This window comes from Nycticebus coucang, chromosome 14 (genome assembly GCF_027406575.1).
Source record: "Nycticebus coucang isolate mNycCou1 chromosome 14, mNycCou1.pri, whole genome shotgun sequence".
NCBI classification, from domain to species: Eukaryota; Metazoa; Chordata; class Mammalia; order Primates; family Lorisidae; genus Nycticebus; species Nycticebus coucang.
In genome coordinates, this window is record NC_069793.1 from 8,673,627 (window position 1) to 8,692,990 (window position 19,364).

The following is a 19,364-nucleotide window of genomic DNA, read 5'->3' on the forward strand; positions in this document are numbered from 1 at the left end:
TTAGGGGTAGGAGTAATCAGGAAAGTGAAACAACGACTGGTTAGAAGGGCCAGGCAGAGGCAGAATCTTCTCTCTTCCCAGGAGGGGACTGTTGCAAAACTGTAAAAGAGGCAGAGCTAGAGAAACCCCTTCATTTAAAAAAAAAATCCCATAATTAACAATGTCTCTGTGGCGCAGTTAGTGTGTTCAGCTGTTAACTGAAAGGTTCGTGGTTCGAGCCCACCCAGGGATGCACATATGTTTTGGGTGGTGCCCATAGATCAGTGGGTAGGGCACTGGCCACATATACCCAGGCTGGCGGTTTGAACCCAGCCCAGGCCAGCTAAACAACAATGACAACTGCAACAACAAAATAGCCGGGCATTGTGGTGGATGCCTGTAGTCCCAGCTACTTGGGAGGCTGAGGCAAGAGAATCGCTTAAGCCCAAGAGCTGAAGGTTGCTGTGAGATGTGATGCCATGGCACTCTACCAACAGTAGAGACTCTGTCTCCAAAAAAAAAAAAAAAAAAAAAAAAAAATCACATAGCAAGTAACCAGCAGAGCTCCTTCCAGTTTTTAAATCCCAGACCCAGGTTTTTCCCACCAGAGTGACAACCCCTGGGACCCCAGGGAGGAAGGAGTGAAGAGGCTAGGCTAGTAGCGTGAGAGGCGACACATGTCACACTGGCAGGCCCTGGCTGTGAAGATCTCGAGCTCCTCCCTTCGGTTCCCCACACACTGCAGCTGCACCTTCACCTGCAGGAGAGGGGAATCCACATACTATTGCCCTTTCTCAGGGCCATCTTAGATCCCCATCTCCTGTTCTTCCCCACTGGACTCAGGCCCTCCTCACCTTCTTCAGGCTGCTGATGGTACAGCACTGGGAGATGGAGGTGATGTTGTGTCGATAGCCACTGGCCACCAGCACTGAGTACCGGGAAGGGAAGGCACTGGACTCACAGTGGCCCACACAGGCCTGTGCCACATGGGAGCCCTGGCAGGTGCCTTGGCGGTCACTTCGCACTGTCACGTTGAAGGCTAGAAGGAGATGGGCAAGCAGTAGACAGCACATCTGCAAAGTTCACCCCAGCTCCTGTATTCTGTGCCTCCGTGTGGGTCTGTCTAGAAGCCCCATGGTCTGGTCTATCGGCTCTTTGCTCCCACCCAGAACTGCCACTCCTCCTAGCTCTCTGGTCCCAGAGTTACTCACGGTGCAAGTGGCAGCCTGGGATGGCTGTCTCCTGATCCTGGCCTTCGGTAAATGCCAGGACTAGCAGGCAGAGGAGCAGGGTTTGGGGGGACGCCATGGGCATCTGCAATACAGTAGGTAGATTCTGTGTGGGTGTGCAGGTGGGAGGGAGAGTTCTTTAAATACTGCATGCCTCCAGGTGAGCTATTTCTGAGTGTGTGCATGCATGTGTATGTGTGTCTGCCTGTGTCACTCTGGATGGGTGTGTGTTAACAGCTGTCTGGATGGGACTTGTGTGTCAGCCCTCTGTGCAATAATTCTCCCCTAGAACTCCCCTCACCACCTGGCGCACAAATATCTTTCTCCCTCCATCTGCCCCATCTTGGCCATCAGGGCCCTTGTCCACATCCCCAGGCCCTCCCAGAGCTCCTCCTGCCTTTGGGAGCTCACCACTTCCAAGGCCAGGAACAGAGTGGCTTGCAGGCTCCCTGTGCCTCCTGCTGGTCTCCAGACTAGCGCCTGCTCTCCAGGCTTTTATTTGCTAGCAGTTTTGGAGCCACGCCCTCATGGAGCTCTGCTTTCAGGCCAGCCTCCCAGTCTGAAGCCTCACTCAGCACAATCCCACCTGGGAAATCCTGCTCTTTGAGGTGTGATCCTCAGAGAGTAAGTAGCTTCTGCTGCTTTCTGCTTCCCTCTGTCCAAACTGCTTTCTGCTTCCCCTGCCTGCAGTCCAGGGCTGGGGAAGTGAGAGATGGAGAAAAGCCCAACAGCTGGTGGAGCATTGAAGGGACAGGGGTTGAGACTTTTGGCAGAGAGGTGGCCACTTGAGTTCTCTTCTTTGCTGCGTGACCTTGGGCAGGACACTTCCCTGTTCAGGACCTTGTCACCCAACCCTAAAACCACTGAGCTCAGCCTTGCTTGCATTTTTTTTTTTTTTTTGAGACAGTCTCAGTATGTTGCCCTTGGTAGAGTGAGGTGGCATCACAGCTCACAGCAACCTCAAACACTTGGGTTCAAGTGATCCTCTTGCCTCAGCCTCCCAAGTAGCTGGGACTACAGGTGCCCACTACAACACCTGGTATTTTTTTGTTGTTGCAGTTGTTGTTTAGCAGGCCCAGGCCGGGCTCAAACCACCCAGCCTACTCACTGAGCTACAGGTGCCGAGCTCCTGCTTGCATTTTTACTGACTGCAGAGGAAAGGGATCGGGAAGGAAAGTCTTAGGGACAAAGGAAATTATGCAAGGGGATCTCTTGAGGTGTGCTTGATGGCAGAGCCATGGAAGTTGGAGGGGTTACTTAGTCTGTTTCAGAGCTTCACTTACACAGCGTTAAGTGGATGACTTTTCATCCTGTGGGTCAGCTATAGATTGGAGCTGGAGGGTCTTCCTGGTCTCTGGCATAACAAGGACCTAACTCCTTCCTGAAAGCCTGAGTCTATCATCCCAAGCAAATCTGATGGTTTAGTCCAGCTCTGGTTTTATAAGTGAGGTAACTACGACTCAGAAAAGGAAAATAAAGTTACTAAAAGTCACACAGCTAGTTAATGTCAGGGCTAGTTTGGAACCCAAATCTCCAGCCAGGTGTGGTGGGTCACACCTGCAATCCTAGCCCGTTGGAGGCCCAGCCAGGAGGATTTCTTCTTTTTTTCTTTTGTTTTGTTTTGTTTCTTTCTTTTCTTTTTAAAGACAGTTTTTGTTACCCCAGGTTAGAGTGCTGTGGAGTCAGCCTAGCTCATGGCAACTTCAAACTCCTGGGCTCAAGTGATCCTCCTGCCTCAGTCTCCCAAGTAGGTGAGAGTACCAGTGCCCGCCACAATGCCCAGCTAATTTTTCCATTTTTAGTAGAGTCTGGGTCTTGCTCTTGCTCAAGCTGTCCTGAGCTCAAGTGATTCTCTTGCCTCAGCCTCCTAGAGTGTTAGGATTATAGGCATGAACCACCACACCTGGCAAGGAAGATTTCTTTTTTTTTTTTGAGACAGAGCCTCAAGCTGTCACCCTGGGTAGAGTGCCATGGCATCACAACTCACAGTAACCTCCAACTCCTGGGCTTAAGCGATTCTCTTGCCTCAGCCTCCCAAGTAGCTGGGACTAGAGGCAGCCACCACAACGCCCAGCCATTTTTTGGTTGTAGTTGTTATTGGTGTTTGGCAGGCCCAGGCTGGATTCGAACCTGCCAGCTCTGTTGTATGTGGCTGGTGCCTTAGCCACTAGAGCTACAGGTGCCAAGCCACAAGGAGGATTTCTTGAGGCAAGAGTTCAAGACTGGCCTGAGCAAGAGTTAAGACCCCATCCCTACAAAAAATAGAGCAAATTAGCTGGATGTAGTGTTGTGTGCCTGTGCATCCCAACTACTCAGGAGGCTGAAGCAGGAGGATCACTTGAACCCAGGAGTCTGAGGTTGCAGTGAGTTATAATGATGCCACTACACTCAACCCCAGGCAACAGAGTGAGATTCGCAAAACAAAACAACAGAACCCATCCATCTCCTAACATCCATCCATCCATGGTACTAAATTATACTCAGGGTAAGAATGTGGCAAGTTGAAAAAGACCCTTATTTAGCAGTAGCCAGAGAGGTTGGGGCAGGGTAGAGATGAGAAGGAAGCTGTAGTGATTCTGGACAGCTCTACCCAGGGTCATTGCCTCATTGGCCTGTTCAGAAAGAGCAGGACCAGTCAAAGAGAATTTCAGTTTAGAGGGCACTTTATACCCACCAAATGCTACCCCCTCCACTGTAGATGAGAAAATAAGAACCTGAGAGGAAAGCAGCTTTCCCAAAGCTTTCATTGTAAGCTAGTCAGAGCCAGGATAGGCACTCAATCCCCAGATTTTAGAGCTGTGCTTTTCAGCAGCTTTGTAAAGTCATGTTTGGGACAGTAGAGTAGAGGCTGTAAACATAGTTTAAGAGGATCTGGTGTTATCAAATCCCCACACCTCAGGGCTTCCCCTTCACTCTCTACTCCCCTCTGGCCCTCATTTGCTGGGGCACTGAAGCTTTTCTTTTCCCTACCAAAGGCAAAGGCAATGAATTAAGGAGACTCAGGGGACCTCAGCAGCCCAGCCCCCACTTTCCCACTCATTAGAGGAACCTTCTGGCATGTGACAGATAATCAGTTCTGTTTGAAGTCACTGGGCTTGCCTCTAATCCCAGCACTCTTGGAGGCCGAGGTGGGTGGATGGCCTGAGCTAACAAGTTTGAGACCAGCCTGAGCAAGAGCGAGACCAATCTCTAAAAAGTAGCCAGGCAGGCTCGGTGCCTGTGGCTCAAGCGGCTGGGGCACCACGTACACCTGAGCTGGCGGGTTCGAGTCCAGCCTGGGCCCACTGAACAATGGTGATGGCTGCAACCAAAAAATGGCTGGGTGTTGTGGCGGGCGCCTGTGGTCCCAGCTGCTTGGGAGGTAGAGGCAGAAGAATCACTTGAGCCCAAGAGTTGGAGGTTGCTACAAACTGTGATGCCACGGCACTCTACTCAGGGTGACAGCTTGAGGCTCTGTCTCAAAGTAGCCAGGCATTGTGGCGGGCATCTGTGGTCCCAGCTACCCAGCGACTTGAGAGGCTGAAGCAAGAGGATCTCCTGAGCCCGAGTTTGAGGTTGCTGTGAGCTATGATGCCACAGCACTCTACCAGGGGCAAGAAAGTGAGACTCTGTCTCAAAAAAAAAAAGTTTGGGCTTAAAGGGCTGATTACTTCACAAGGGTACCCCATTCTTTTTTTTTTTTTTTTTTTGTAGAGACAGAGTCTCACTTTATGGCCCTCGGCAGAGTGCCATGGCCTCACACAGCTCACAGCAACCTCCAACTCCTGGGCTTAAGCGATTCTCTTGCCTCAGCCTCCCAAGTAGCTGGGACTACAGGCGCCCGCCAGTTCAACGCCCGGCTATTTTTTGGTTGCAGTTTGGCCGGGGCCGGGTTTGAACCCGCCACCCTCGGTATATGGGGCCGGCGCCCTACCGACTGAGCCACAGGCGCCGCCCGGGTACCCCATTCTAATATGGGACATCTCTAACAGTTAAAAAGTAATTCCTCGCTTGAGCCCAGGAGTTCGAGGTTGCTGTGAGCTATGATGCCACAGCACTCTACCCAGGGTGACAGCTTGAGGTTCTGTCTCCAAAAAAAAAAGTGATTCCTTTGTCCTGAGCTAAAATGAGTTTCCCTAAATTCCCATTGGTTATTTTGGTCCTCTGTAGCTACACAAATCTAAACTGTCCCAGATCAGCCCTTCAGCTGAAGACAGAAAGCTTGGGTGTCTAGGCCTTCTCCAGGGGCCCTAACCTGGGCCAATTAATCTGATAAACTAATCTGCCTTACTGTCAAAGAGCCAGAGGGATAGATAGGCAGGAAGCATTTTACCTATGGAGAGGCTACACTTGGGGCCAAACAGGGTGAATTATTAAAAGAAGAGATTATTTCTTTTGAGTCAGCAGGGCTCAGGACAGTGGGTCTTGCAAAACCCCATTCTCTAACTCCTGGCAGTGAAGTTTAAAGTTGTTTTTTTTTTGGAGAGACAGAGTTTCACTTTATCACCCTCGGTAGAGTGCCATGGCGTCACACAGCTTACAGCAACCTCCAACTCCTGGGCTTAGGCGATTCTCCTGCCTCAGCCTCCCGAGTAGCTGGGACTACAGGCACCTGCCACAATGCCCGGCTATTTTTTTGTTGCAGTTTGGCCGGGGCCGGGTTTGAACCCGCCACCCTCGGTATATGGGGCCGGCGCCCTGCTCACTGAGCCACAGGCGCCGCCCGAAGTTTAAAGTTTGAAGTCAGGTACAGACTCACCCACCCAAAGAGATCCTGTAAACAGTAACCAGGTAGACATAGAGGAAGTGTCATGCACTGTCTCTCTGTGTCTTGACGGAAGAGTTTGTTCTCTTTTACTCTACCTCACTAAATTCAATCAATAGCTCTTCATAAATAATTTATTGTCATTAGGATCCTAAGTGCTGGAGACAAAAGGCCTAAACTGACCCTCAGGGCCATAACATTTTATAAAGTTCCATTCTCAGTGTTTTGAATTGGAAAAAAAATCAGTTATAAAGGGGCAAAGCACAGGATAAACCTTCAGTTTGGTACCCTCATTTCCCATGGCTGAAGTGTCATAAGAAAAGGATAGAGATGGAGGAAGAGAGTGGCTTGGGAGGATTGACTCCAAGAGATGATCCTCTTTCCACTGCTGCATTTGGAAGGCTCATTAGTGGTTGTTCTTCCTGAAGAAATATCTAAACGGGAAGAGAGAGCTGTAGGAATGAGAGAAGAGTATGCTGAGATTCTGAGGTTTCCTTCCCTTCTTCCTGATTCCCATTAGCGCTTCATTAGAGCATTTGGCTCTAATTGGTTAGAGCATTTTTGCTCTGGGGAACCACTAAATGAAATGGAAATTCAAATTTGCAACAGCATTTGAAAAGGTACCCAAATTAGACTATACTCAGGAGGAGGAAATAAAGAAAAAGAATTGCAATAAGATGGCTGAGCTATAGATAGAGGGATTTGCTATCTTCCGAAAAGAAAAAAAAAACTCTGAAGGCACAACCTAGATTCACAGGGGGGACTAGAAACATTTTATAGTAATTAAATCATCTGAATGACCCAAGTAAAATAAAAATAGTCTCTGTTTAGGCAATGTTTATGGAACCAGGCCCTATGCTGGCAGATCAGAGTAGGGATGACGTGTATAAAAATAAATATGACAGTCTTTATAATTCACAATTAGGGCTTTTGTTCTCAATCTCATTTCCATCATCTATCCTGGACATCAGTGAGAAACCTCTGCAAGTAATCTGCTTTATTCTCTGTTTGAATTTCCATCAAAGATCCAATGAGGCAAACTCTGGAACTAGAATGCCACTCTGGTGCTGAATCTCGTTTGATGGCAGGAAAGAAGATTGTCTTACCTTAGAAACCCAAAGAAGCCACTGGTTCCTGGTTCTTCAGGTGGAGATGGATTGTTCTGCTCCAGTGGTGGGAGAATTGGCCCTACCAGGCTGTCTTCCAACTTAGAATCTGTAAGGAAAGCACTCAGGCAGAAAAAGGTATTAGTCCATAGGTTGCTTTTGTCTGAGTAGAAGGTAGGGCACCAGCATGAGATATAATACTAAGATTTCTTTCGTTTTTTTGTAGAGACAGAGTCTCACTTTATGGCCCTCGGTAGAGTGCCATGGCGTCACACAGCTCACAGCAACCTCCAACTCCTGGGCCTAGGCGATTCTCTTGCCTCAGCCTCCCAAGGAGCTGGGACTACAGGCGCCTGCCACAACACCCAGCTATTTTTTGGTTGCAGTTCAGCCGGGGCCGGGCTTGAACCTGCCGCCCTCGGCATATGGGGCCGGGGCCTTACCGACTGAGCCACAGGGGCCACCCAATACTAAGATTTCTTTAAAGCCAGGTGAATTGTTTGTTCTGACCTTCTGAATTTCATCTCAGCTAACTAAGATGCTATTCTTGTCTCAGAGTATTCACTCAGGTTCCTGAGACATTTACACAGCTCAAGTCCCAGCTGCCCACCATGGCTGGTATGTCTTCACATGGAATGACAACTTGAAAAACTCACTTGCTTACATCCCTGCTTCTGTGGAGTTGCAGTTTACACTGAATCCTCATGCTGAGTAAAGATCAGCAACTTGTAAGGGTACTGCCTTTTCTTGTACTCCCACCCCTGCAGAACATGCATCTTTACCTTCAGTGTTAATGCTAAAGCCCCAAGGGAAGAGGAGTGATAGCTTCCCAGAGATCTTTCTCCAACAGTAAAGAAAAAGGAAGCACATCCCTCCTAACTTTCCTATAAAACTTACCACCCCACTTGAAAATGTTCTGAAATAGTGAGAGCATCTGCACTATAAGAAGCAGAGGAAGGGGCAGTGCCTGTGGCTCGGGGGTAGGGCGCTGGCCCCATATACAGAGGGTGGCGGGTTCAAACCCAGCCCTGGCCAAACTTCAACAACAACAAAAAATAGCCAGGTGTTGTGGTGGGTGCCTGTAGTCCTAGCTACTTGGGAGGCTGAGGCAAGAGAATCGCCTAAGCCCAGGAGCTGGAGGTTGCTTTGAGCTGTGATGCCACAGCACTCTACCCAGGGTGACAAAGTGAGACTCAGTGGGTAGGGTGCTGGCCCCATATACTGAGGGTGGCGGGTTCGAACCTGACCCTGGCCAAACTGCAACAAAAAAATAGCCAGGTGTTGTGGCGGGCGCCTGTAGTCCCAGCTACCTGGGAGTCTGAGGCGAGACAATTGCCTAAGTCCAGGAGTTGGAGGTTGCTGTGAGCTGTGACACCATAGCACTCTACCAAGAGCGATAAAGTGAGACTCTGTCTCTAAAAAAAAACAAAAACAGAAAAGAAGCAGAGGAAGAGTATGTACGTCCTCCCTTCACTCTTTTTGGGAGCTGGGGGGGCTTCTATTATTTTAGGACAGGCTCCCCAACTGGAAGATGGCCAATGAGCAAGGCACATTATCCTGAGTGTGCCCAGACTCAAAGCCCTGTGCTGCTCTGCTCATCAGACAATTAAACGGGACAGGGTGATTATGAAAGGAGAATACATATCAATTTCCCAGAACCTACCCTGTTCCTGGACATCGGTGATATCAGAGACTAGGGTCTCCTGCCATTCCTGCTGGGTTTTTCTTTCTCTATTCTGTTTAAAAGAGGACAAAGGAAAGTCTTAAACTTTATTTTGCATAGATTGGCAAACTGAATGCTATCTGCTGTGGTGAACTGATTTTATATCAGCACTAGGAGCTAGCTTCTGACTCCCCAGAGAGGTTCTATATATCTTTCTTCAGGACTGCCCTTTTTTCATTTCTGACTCCTAACCATTGTCCCTCTAAAAGCATAAAATTTAAGAGTGAAGGCTCGGCGCCTGTGGCTCAAGCGGCTAAGGCACCAGCCACATACACCTGAGCTGCTGAGTTCGAATCCAGCCTGGGCCTGCCAAACAACGACGACGCTGCAACCAAAAAATAGCCAGGCATTGTGGCAGGCGCCTGTAGTCCCAGTTACTTGGGAGGCGGAGGCAGGAGAATCGCTTGATCCCAGGAGCTGGAGGTTGCTGTGAGCCGTCGTGCCACAGCACTCTACCCAGGGCAACAGCTTGAGGCTCTGTCTCAAAAAAAAACAAAAATAATAATAAAATAAAATAAATTAAAAAAAATTTTGAGTGAAAACAAACTGGGTGGTGCCTGTGGCTCAGTGAGTAGGGTGCTAGCCCCATATACCGAGGGTGGCGGGTTCAAACCTGGCCCTGGCCAAACTGCAACAAAAAATAGCCAGGCATTGTGGAGGGCGCTTGTGGTCCCAGCTACTTGGGAGGCTGAGGCAAGAGAATCGCCGAAGCCCAGGAGTTGGAGGTTGCTGTGAGATGTGATGCCATGGAACTCTACCGAGAGCGATGAAAAAAAAAAAAAAAAGAGTGAAAACAAACCAAACTGGTGTTAACTTACCCTTCCTTGTTACATAAGCCTATTATTGCCAAGGACAGAATATTGAAGTTTCAGAAATCAGAGGACCTTAAATTTATCTTGGAGAAATGTATAAAATATGGGGTAAAAGTAACATATAAACTAAGTGTTATAGGCAGTGTGGTAAGACTACTCCAAGAGTCCATATAGCATGTGTGGTTGCTGAGGATATTAATGGGGTAGGCAGTTAGTCAAGGAAGACTTCACAGGGGAAGTGACATTTGATGGAGCCTTGATGGATGAATGGGATTTTGTCATAATGGGGATAAGGAGACAGTCAGCGAGGGCAGGGCATTCCAGACAAAGATATGATGTACAAGGGCACAGTGCATTCAAGAGTAAATATGATTAGTATGGCTAGAGCCAGGCACGGCAGAAACATGACTATGGCATAAGCAGCCAGCACAATACGTGTAATCTTATTATTTCTCCATATGCCACTGCTTTATAAGAAATTCCTTTGTATTTTGATGAGGACATTATACAAGCTAGTTGCAGGCTCATAATATTTCTCAGTAAATACTTGATAGTCAGAAACATAGTTTATATATTTTCTTTGGGAATATCTGCTAACTGTCCACTTTCCTCACCCAGTCAGAACCTAAGGACCCATTATGCAGCACTGCTGGAGTACCTTGAGCTGTTTTGCTGGTGAAGAATTCTATAGCAAGGGGTTGCAGACTGGCAAGGTGGGTGCTGGGAGGCAGAGGCATGAAAAGCCCCTAGAAAAGTTAAGACTAGCCCCATCCTAAGAGTAAGCTTCTGGTTAGAATGACAGATATTTCTAAGATGAGCTTCTTCACAAACCCCTCAAATCCCAGACCATATAGGCAGCTACCTAAGTCATATTCCTATAAAAGGAAAAGGGAACTCTGGAGAGGAAAAAGACCATTTTTGCCTTTTATAAACAGAGCGGAGATGGAATATAGAGGCCCTACCTTTGGTTTCTGGCTTGGAGGAATGATTCTTATTATACACTTCATGGAACTATGATTTTGGGCTTAAATTCTGCTGCATAGAGTGGCCCTAATGAAAGCATCTATTAAGGCTGGTAGTAGGGATAAGAGAGCAAAAAACCTAGGACAGAGGTGTAGCTTGCCCTTGAACCCAGGGAGCTTCCCTTCACAAGATAGTATAACCTGGTGGTGCCTGTAGCTCTGTGGGTAGGGCGCTGGCCACATACACTGTGGCTGGTGGGTTCGAACCTGGCCTGGGCCAGCTAAAACAACCATGACAACTTCAACAAAAAAATAGCCGGGCGTTGTGGCAGGCACTTGTAGTCCCAGCTACTTGGGAGGCTGAGGCAAGATAACTGCTTGAGCCCAAGAGTTTGAGGTTGCTATGAGCTGTGATGCCACAGCACTCTACCCAGGGTGACAGCTTAAGATTCTGTCTCAAAAAACAAACAAACAAACAAAAAGATAGTGTAACCTTTGTGCTTTCCTGAAATCTTAAGGGCAGTCCTCTTGGGTGAAATTTTTTTTTTTTTTTTGTAGAGACAGAGTCTCACTTTATGGCTCTCTGTAGAGTGTCATGGCCTCACACAGCTCACAGCAACCTCCAACTCCTGGGCTTAAGCGATTCTCTTGCCTCAGCCTCCCGAGCAGCTGGGACTACAGCGCCTGCCACGACACCCAGCTATTTTTTGGTTGCAGTTTGGCCGGGGCTGTGTTTGAACCCACCACCCTCAGTATATGGGGCCGGCGCCTTACCAACTGAGCCACAGGCGCCGCCCAAGGGCAGTCCTCTTGGGCGAAATTCTTAAGAGAGGAAGAACATTATATTATAGCTGGAATTAAGACTGACGGTACCATCTGATACATCCATCAGAACACAACACCCTATGCAGCCTTAAAGATGGAGACTTTATCTCTTTCATGTTTACATGGATGGAGCTGGAACATATTCTTCTTAGTAAAGTATCTCAAGAATGGAAGAAAAAGTATCCAATGTACTCAGCCCTACTATGAAGCCCAGTTATAACCTAAGAATATGGGGAAGGAGGAGAGGGAGGGGAGGGGAGGGGGGAGGATGGACAGAGGGAGGGTGATTGGTGGGACCACACCTACGGTGCATCTTACAAGGGTACATGTGAAACTTACTAAATGTAGAATGTAAATGCCTCAACATAATAACTAAGAAAATGCCAGGAAGGCTATGTTAACCAGTGTGATGAAAATATGTCAAATGGTATATAAAACCAGTGTATGGTGCCCCATGATTGCATTAATGTACACAGCTATGATTTAATAAAAAAAAAAAAAAAGAACACAACACCCTGAAAACTTGATGCAAGATTGTCCTCTCTGTTTACGGCCAGATCAGTTGTAGCAGAGGTAGCAAACAAACAAACAAACAAAAATCTATGTACAGTCAGTCTGTTTCACTTCCGGGCCCTTCGTCTACTCATGACCCCATTTAAAAAATGTTTTTATTTTTATTTTTTGGGTAGCACCTGCGGCTCAGTGAGCAGGGCGCCGGCCCTATATACCGATGGTGGTGGGTTCAAGCCCAGCCCCAGCCAAACTGCAACAAAAAAAATGGTCAGGCGTTGTGGCGGGCGCCTCTAGTCCCAGCTGCTGGGGAGGCTGAGGCAAGAGAATCGCCTAAACCCAGGAGTTGGAAGTTGCTGTGAGCTGTGATGTCATAGTGCTCTACCAAGGGTGATAAGGTAAGACTCTGTCTCTAAAAAAAAAATGTTTTTATTTAAAAATTTTTTTTTTTTTTTTTTTGGTTTTTGGCCGGGGCTGGGTTTGAACCCGCCACCTCCGGCATATGGGTCCGGCACCCTACTCCTTGAGACACAGGCGCCACCCTTTAAATTTTTATTGTAGAGGCAGGATCTCACTTTGTTGGCCAAGCTGGAGCACAGTGATGCGACCATAGCTCACTATAGCCTTGAACTCCTCCTGGGCTCATCTCCATCTTTTATTCTTCCAAAGTCTGGAGCTTTAGGTCTGGGACCAGAAGTAACAAACTGAAGGGGCCTGCCCTTCCTTCTCATTCTCCCTTAAACATCTCTTAAGAAACAGAGGTAAGTGTTGTATTCTCAGCTTTCCTTACACAAGCTCCCAATGTGTTCAGACATGCATCATCCACACTGACTATAATTCTTAACTCCTCCCAGAGGGAAGGAGAAAATATTAAGCATTGGACCATAGGAGCAAATGCAATTTTTCCAGATCAAGTGACTTACACTGGGAGCCACTGTGATCACTTTAATTTAGGCGAAATCCTCTCCCTGGGAACAGCATCTACAGTGAAAATCGTCTTTGGGCTTTGAGTCAAAATCAATAAACATGTTCCTTTTTCTCAGAGTCTTTTTCTAAACCCAAATCAGGTTGAAAAGGTAATTATGTTGAGTAAGAAGCTGTGGGTACTGTTCTTGAGGGAGATGATGTGTCATACTAAGAATAGGAAGGTACAAAGGGTAGAGAGTGAGGAAAATGTTCCTTTAATAGTAATTATCTTGGTTGTATAAAGTGTCTTTGTTCTTTGGAGCTTCATATACTTCTCATGTACTTTCTCATTTCTTTTTTTTTTTTTTTTTTGTAGAGACAGAGTCTCACTTTATGGCCCTGGGTAGAGTGCCGTGGCCTCACACAGCTCACAGCAACCTCCAACTCCTGGGGCTTAAGCGATCCTCTTGCCTCAGCCTCCCGCGTAGCTGGGACTACAGGCGCCCGCCTCAATGCCCGGCTATTTTTTGGTTGCAGTTCGGCCGGGGCCGGGTTTGAACCCGCCACCCTCGGTATATGGGGCCGGCGCCTTACCGACTGAGCCACAGGCACCGCCCACTTTCTCATTTCTTATTACCTTTCTAAAGCATGGGAGGTATTGAAGGAGGTGACTATTTGCTTAAAATCACTGAGTGGGGCGGCACCTGTGGCTCAGTGAGCAGGGTGCCGGCCCCATATACCGAGGGTGGCGGGTTCAAACCTGGCCCCGGCCAAACTGCAACAAAAAAAAATAGCCGGGTGCTGTGGCGGGTGCCTGTAGTCCCAGCTACTCGGGAGGCTGAGGCAAGAGAATCGCCTAAGCCCAGGAGTTGGAGGTTGCTGTGAGCTGTGTGATGCCACAGCACTCTACCGAGGGCCATAAAGTGAAAAAACTCTGTCTCTACAAAAAAAAAAAAATCACTGAGTGGGCCAATTGGTCATGGCACAAAGGCAGAGGTTTAAATCCTTAAGGGTGCATTACTCTCTTAACTAAATTATAAGCTCCTGGAAAAAAGGAACCAAGTTTTACATATGTTTATATGTGTCCCAGCACCCAACACAATGCCTTGCAAACAGGAGGCAAAATAATATTACATAGTTTAGAAATTAATATAACTTCATTCCTCTACTTAAAAATATTTTAGGAAATTTCCATGATCTTTTTTTTTTTTTTTTTCATAGCGACAGAGTCTCACTTTATCGCCCTTAGTAGAGTGCCATGGCGTCACACAGCTCCTGGCAACCTCCAACTCCTGGGCTTAGGTGATTCTCTTGCCTCAGCCTCCCGAGTAGCTGGGACTATAGGCACCCGCCACAACACCCAGCTATTTTTTTGTTGTAGTTTGGCCGGGGCCAAGTTTGAACCTACCACCCTTGGTATATGGGGCAGGCCCTACCCACTGAGCCACAGGCGCTGCCCAAATTTCTGTGATCTTGAAAGTAGCCTCAAGGCCATTTATGATCCAGCCTATGCTGACCTATCCAATAACATTTCTTAGTGTACTCTATACTCCTGGTGCACTGGCTTGCAGTCACCAAAAGCATCGTAGTGCTTCCTCTTGGCCTGGGCTCCTTAAGCTACTCTGAGCTACTTTGGGAATGCTTCCTTCATGACCATTTTGTGTTCCCTCTGTAGCCTGTGCTTCCTTCTTCTGCATATAGCATATCTATCAGTAATTGCCTAGCTTTACACTGTGGGTGTGTTCAAGGGATAGCATGATATTCCTGGTACTTGGCACACAGTAGACACTCAAAAAAATATGTTGAATGTATGTATGTATAAATGTTTGCTTGATAATTGATCATGTTATGGGTCCTGGGAAGGTGAAGGAAGTAAGTTGCTAGCCTTTGGGTATTTAGGTTAAGAGCTACTTTAGAGACACAGACAAGTAAGAAAAAAAGGAGGATCTATAAGGCATATATAACGGCTAATAGCTATTCAAAGAAGGAAGAAAAGCCAGGTGCAATGGCTCACGCCTATAATCCTAGCATTCTCAGAAGCTGAGGCAGGTAGACTGCCTGAGCTCAGGAGTTTGAGACCAGCCAGAGCAAGAGCTAGACCCCATCTCTAAAAATAGCCAGGATCTCTTGAGCCCAAGAGTTTGAGGTTGTTATGAGCTATGGTGCCATGGCACTCAACCTCAAGGTGACTGAGTGAGACTCTGTCTCAAAAATAAATAAATAAATAATTGTGGCTGGGCGCAATGGCTCACGCCTGTAATCTTTTTTTTTTTTTTGTAGAGATAGAGTCTCACTGTACCGCCCTCGGGTAGAGTGCCGTGGCGTCACACAGCTCACAGCAACCTCTAACTCTTGGGCTTACGCAATTCTCTTGCCTCAGCCTCCCGAGCAGCTGGGACTACAGGCGCCCGCCACAATGCCCGGCTATTTTTTTTTTGTTGTTGCAGTTTGGCCAGGGCTGGGTTTGAACCCGCCACCCTCGGCATATGGGGCCAGCGCCCTATTCACTGAGCCACAGGCGCCGCCCCTCGCGCCTGTAATCTTAGCGCTCTGGGAGGCCAAGGTTGGTGGATTGTCTGAGCTCACAGGTTCAAGATCAGCCTGAGCCAGAGCCAGAGTGAGACCTTCTCTCTAAAAATAGCTGGGTGTTGTGGTGGGAACCTGTAATCCCAACTACTTGTGAGGCTGAGGCAAAAAAATTGCTTAAGCCCAAGAAGTTGAGGTTGCTGTGAACTGTGATGCCATGGCATTCTACCCAGGGTGACAAAGTGAGACTCTATCTCAAGAAATAAAATAAAATAAAGTAAAATAAAGAGAGAGAAAAAGAAATACAATCGTGACAGTCCCAGACTCAGGCCCCAGTGTATAGGAAGGCAAAATTTTTCTTCCTTTCTTTTTTTTTTTTTTTAGAGACAGAGTCTCACTTTATCGCCCTTGGTAAAGTGCTGTGGTATCACAGCTCACAGCAACCACCAGCTCCTGGGCTTAGGCAATTCTCTTGCCTCAGCCTCCTGAGTAGCTGGGACTACAGGCGCCCACTACCATGCCCAGCTATTTTTTTGTTGCAGTTTGGCCAGGGCCAGGTTCAAACTTGCCACCCTCAGTATATGGGGCTGGTATCCTACCCACTGAGCCACAGGCACTGCCTGAAGGCAAAATTTTTCTAATGAGAAAATTCTATACTGGATCCCACCTCAACTCAATACAGACCTATTTTCTTATTTCAACTGTAGAACATGAGAAGCAGATTTTTAAGCTGAGAAGAGAGGACATTTTAACAAAAGGATTCATTGATGTGTGTATTGCACAGCCACTTCTGCAATGAGTTGTGGCAAGGGAAGAATAGTTGAATGTTGTTTTACAGACAGTGAAACCTGAGAATGAGTTCAGTCAATTCAATCTGCACTCAGGTCCAAGACGTGCTGGTAATAGGAATCATGTTGTAACAGAGTAGGAACAGCCAAGAACCTTCAGAGCCTCTACTTTGGTGCTTACCCTCCTGGGTTCCATAGCAGGCTTCTTTTTGCTGGGGTCTTGGCTAGAAGTCCCCATCTTGGCCCTGCAAATGGGAGAAAAAACTCAGGAAATGTGACTGGCAGACACAATATCACTACATTCAAGCAAATGTAGCCTGAATGAATATTTCAGCAGGTTGGCTATTTTTATACCACTCCTGGCTGGTAGGATAAAATGTGTGGCCAAATTTTCTTTGGGTGCTGTTTTATTTTATTTATTATTTATTTTTTTTTAGAGACAGAGTCTCACTTTATTGCCCTCAGTAGAGTGCCATGGCGTCATAACTCACAGCAACCTCCAACTCCTGGGTTTAGGTGATTCTTTTGCCTCAGCCTCCCGAGTAGCTGGGACTATAGGCACCCACCACAACACCCGGCTATTTTTTTGTTGCAGTTTGGCCAGGCCCAGGTTTGAACCCGCCACCCTCGGTATATGGGGCTGGCGTCCTACGAACTGAGCCACAGGTGCCACCGTGGGTGCTGTTTTATTTTATTTTATTTATTTATTTATTTATTTATTATTTTTTGCAGTTTTTGGCCTGCAAAAACCTGCCACCTCCAGCATATGGGGCCGATGCCTTTCTCCTTTGAGCCATAGGCGCCACCCATGGGTGCTGAGATTCATAGTAGAATCTCAATTTGAGACGCTGGGGTTTAAGAAAGGGAATACATGATTGACAGCAGGAATCAGATTTCGAAATACTTGATTGTTCATCAAAATCCAGAGAAAGAGAAGATCTGAGGCCTCTTCTCTATGGAAAATTCAGTCAAATGGAACAGAGCAAAAACTTCACACCTTCAAGTACCCTCACATCTCTTTTTTTTTTTTGAGACAGAGTCTCAAGCTGTTGCCCTGGGTAGAATGCCGTAGTGTCATAGCTCACAGTAACCTACAACTCTTGGGCTCATGCGAGCCTTTTGCCTCAGTTATTCTATTTTTATTTTCATTTTTTCATTATTTTATTATTATTGAGACAGATTCTCATTTTGTTGCCCTCGATAGAGTGCTACAGCAACCTCACAATCTTGGACTTAAGCAATTCTCTTGCCTCAGCCTCCCGAGTAGCTGGGACCACAGGCACCCACCACAATGCCCAGGTATTTTTTTTTTTTTTTTTTTTTTGTAGAGACAGAGTCTCACTGTACCGCCCTCGGGTAGAGTGCCCTGACGTCACACGGCTCACAGCAACCTCTAACTCTTGGGCTTAGGCGATTCTCTTGCCTCAGCCTCCCAAGCAGCTGGGACTACAGGTGCCCACCACAACGCCCGGCTATTTTTTGGATACAGTTTGGCCAGGGCTAGGCTCGAACCCGCCATCCTTAGCATATGGGGCTGGCGCCCTACTCACTGAGCCACCGGCGCCGCCCATGCCCTGGTATTTTTAGAGACAAGGTCTTGCTCTGGCTCAGGCTGGTCTCGAACTCCTGAGCTCAGATGGTCTGCACGCCTTGGCCTCCCAGAGTGCTAGGATTGTATGTGTGAGCCACCACATCCAGCAGCCTTCATGTTGATGAACAGAATAATCCTGCTTTGCTGAGAAAGGGACTATGTTAAAATTATATTGCAAATATCAATTTGCTTCAGGTGACACCTATGGCTCAGTGGGTAGGGTGCTGGCCCCATATACTGAGGGTGGCAGGTTCAAGCCCAGCCCCAGACAAACTGCAACAACAAAAAAATAGCACGGCATTGTGGGTGCCTGTAGTCTCAGCTACTGGAAAGGCTGAGGCAAGAGAATTGCCTAAGCCCAGAAGTTGGAAGTTGCCGTGAGCTGTGATGCTACCATACTCTACAGAGGGCACTAAAGTGAGATTCTGTCTATTAAAAAAAATATATATCTATATCTATATCTATATATATATATATATATCTCAATTTGCTTCCCTTTCCTTAGTCCACCTACTGGAATAGGCAGGTACTGATAAAGTCCCCCAAAAGAGTGACTCACCCAAGGACAGGATCAACCAGCAGCAATAGCTAGCAAAGCTTAGGATGTAGCTCCACTCCACTGACCTGTGCAGCTCTGACCTGATGGAGGAGCTGGGCTCTTCCAAGCGTTTTCGTTTCTTCATTGTGGCTCCTATTGGTTTATTCTCAGTTAGGACCTTTTAAAAGGAACCAGATTTCTGTGACTCCTACTTTTCCAAAGTTGCTCACAGTTCATGAGGACACAGTAAAGAGAACTCCTCATCTTTAAGCTGCCAAAGGCAACTTATAACACCAGTTTTAAAGGTAGGGATGAACATTCTGTTACATACTTGGTCTCAGAAATCTAGCCAATGGGGAAAATATAGTTATGTTTACAATTCTGATTGGACCTGGGTAGCAACTGAGAAGAAAAGTAAAAAGAGATAACAGCAGAACTTTCTGGTAATAAAGGAAGCAATAAAGGAGGCAATAAAGGCAATTTCCATTTTGTACATAAAAGGCAAACTTACCAACCCAACAGGACTGTCATTTACTGGTTTCCCTACAATAGGAAATTTGAATGTCAAATGAATCAAAACTATATGTTACCTGGATTTTTGGCTACTATTTATTTATTGGAACTGACCCTAGACAAAACCTCCCCATCTGGCCTCTCCCTTCTTCCTGGTTTCCCTAGAACCAGAAATAGTGTCTTCAAACTCTCTTCCTTCTCTGTTTCAGAATAATTATCATTTATATGCCAAAAAGGATTTGGTTCACACTATATTCTAATGATATGCCACTTTTAAGGGGATGATCCTTACTATAAAAGACAAAAAGTGGGGCGGCGCCTGTGGCTTAGTGAGTAGGGCGCAGGGCCCCATATACCAAGGGCTGTGGGTTTAAACCCAGCCCTGGCCAAACTGCAACAACAAAAAAATAGCCGGCCTTGTGGCAGGTGCCACAAGTTACTCAGGAAGCTGAGGCAAGAGAATAGCCTAAGCCCAAGAGTTGGAGGTTGCTGTGAGCTATGTAACGTCAGGGTGATAAAGTGAAACTCTGTCTCTACAAAAAAAAACAAATAACCCCCCCAAAAGACAAAAAGTAGAACTCTAGGCAACAATGACATATGAATTGGAGAGAA

At 47.0% G+C, this 19,364-nt stretch overlaps 2 protein-coding genes across 3 annotated transcripts in view; both read right to left on the reverse strand.

Annotated features, from left to right (window-relative positions):
• Nucleotides 1-63: 63 nt before the first annotated feature.
• On the reverse strand, nt 64-1,837 carry GPHA2 (glycoprotein hormone subunit alpha 2). Of its 2 annotated transcripts, none has more exons than XM_053561007.1 (4): nt 1,795-1,837; nt 1,191-1,293; nt 834-1,018; nt 64-736 (listed from the first exon to the last, which is right to left on the reverse strand). In XM_053561007.1, exons 2-4 carry the CDS (start codon nt 1,291-1,293, stop codon nt 635-637), a joined length of 390 nt encoding a protein of 129 aa, XP_053416982.1. In that variant the 5' UTR covers nt 1,795-1,837; the 3' UTR covers nt 64-634. The 2 variants fall into 2 exon arrangements, with proteins under 2 accessions (XP_053416982.1, XP_053416981.1); XM_053561006.1 differs by having other exon boundaries at nt 1,620-1,804.
• A 4,104-nt stretch (nt 1,838-5,941) lies between these two features.
• The window catches only part of MAJIN (membrane anchored junction protein), a 44,607-nt gene continuing 31,184 nt past the window's right edge, over nt 5,942-19,364 (reverse strand). The window contains exons 6-11 of the mRNA XM_053560998.1: nt 18,751-18,782; nt 18,326-18,417; nt 16,292-16,355; nt 8,722-8,794; nt 7,059-7,167; nt 5,942-6,404 (exon numbers count right to left, since the gene is read on the reverse strand). Coding sequence (XP_053416973.1) covers nt 6,359-6,404; nt 7,059-7,167; nt 8,722-8,794; nt 16,292-16,355; nt 18,326-18,417; nt 18,751-18,782 — 416 coding nt within the window. The 3' untranslated portion in view covers nt 5,942-6,358. The remainder of the gene's footprint in view (nt 6,405-7,058; nt 7,168-8,721; nt 8,795-16,291; nt 16,356-18,325; nt 18,418-18,750; nt 18,783-19,364) is intronic.

Coding starts and splice junctions, on each gene's coding strand:
- GPHA2 (XM_053561007.1), bottom strand. CDS start 1,293: ATGCCCATGGCGTCCCCCCAAACCCTGCTCCTCTGCCTGCTAGTCCTG. Junction 1,019..1,190: donor CCCAGGCTGCCACTTGCACC/GTGAGTAACTCT, acceptor ATCTCCTTCTAG/CCTTCAACGTGACAGTGCGA. Junction 737..833: donor CCATCAGCAGCCTGAAGAAG/GTGAGGAGGGCC, acceptor CCTCTCCTGCAG/GTGAAGGTGCAGCTGCAGTG.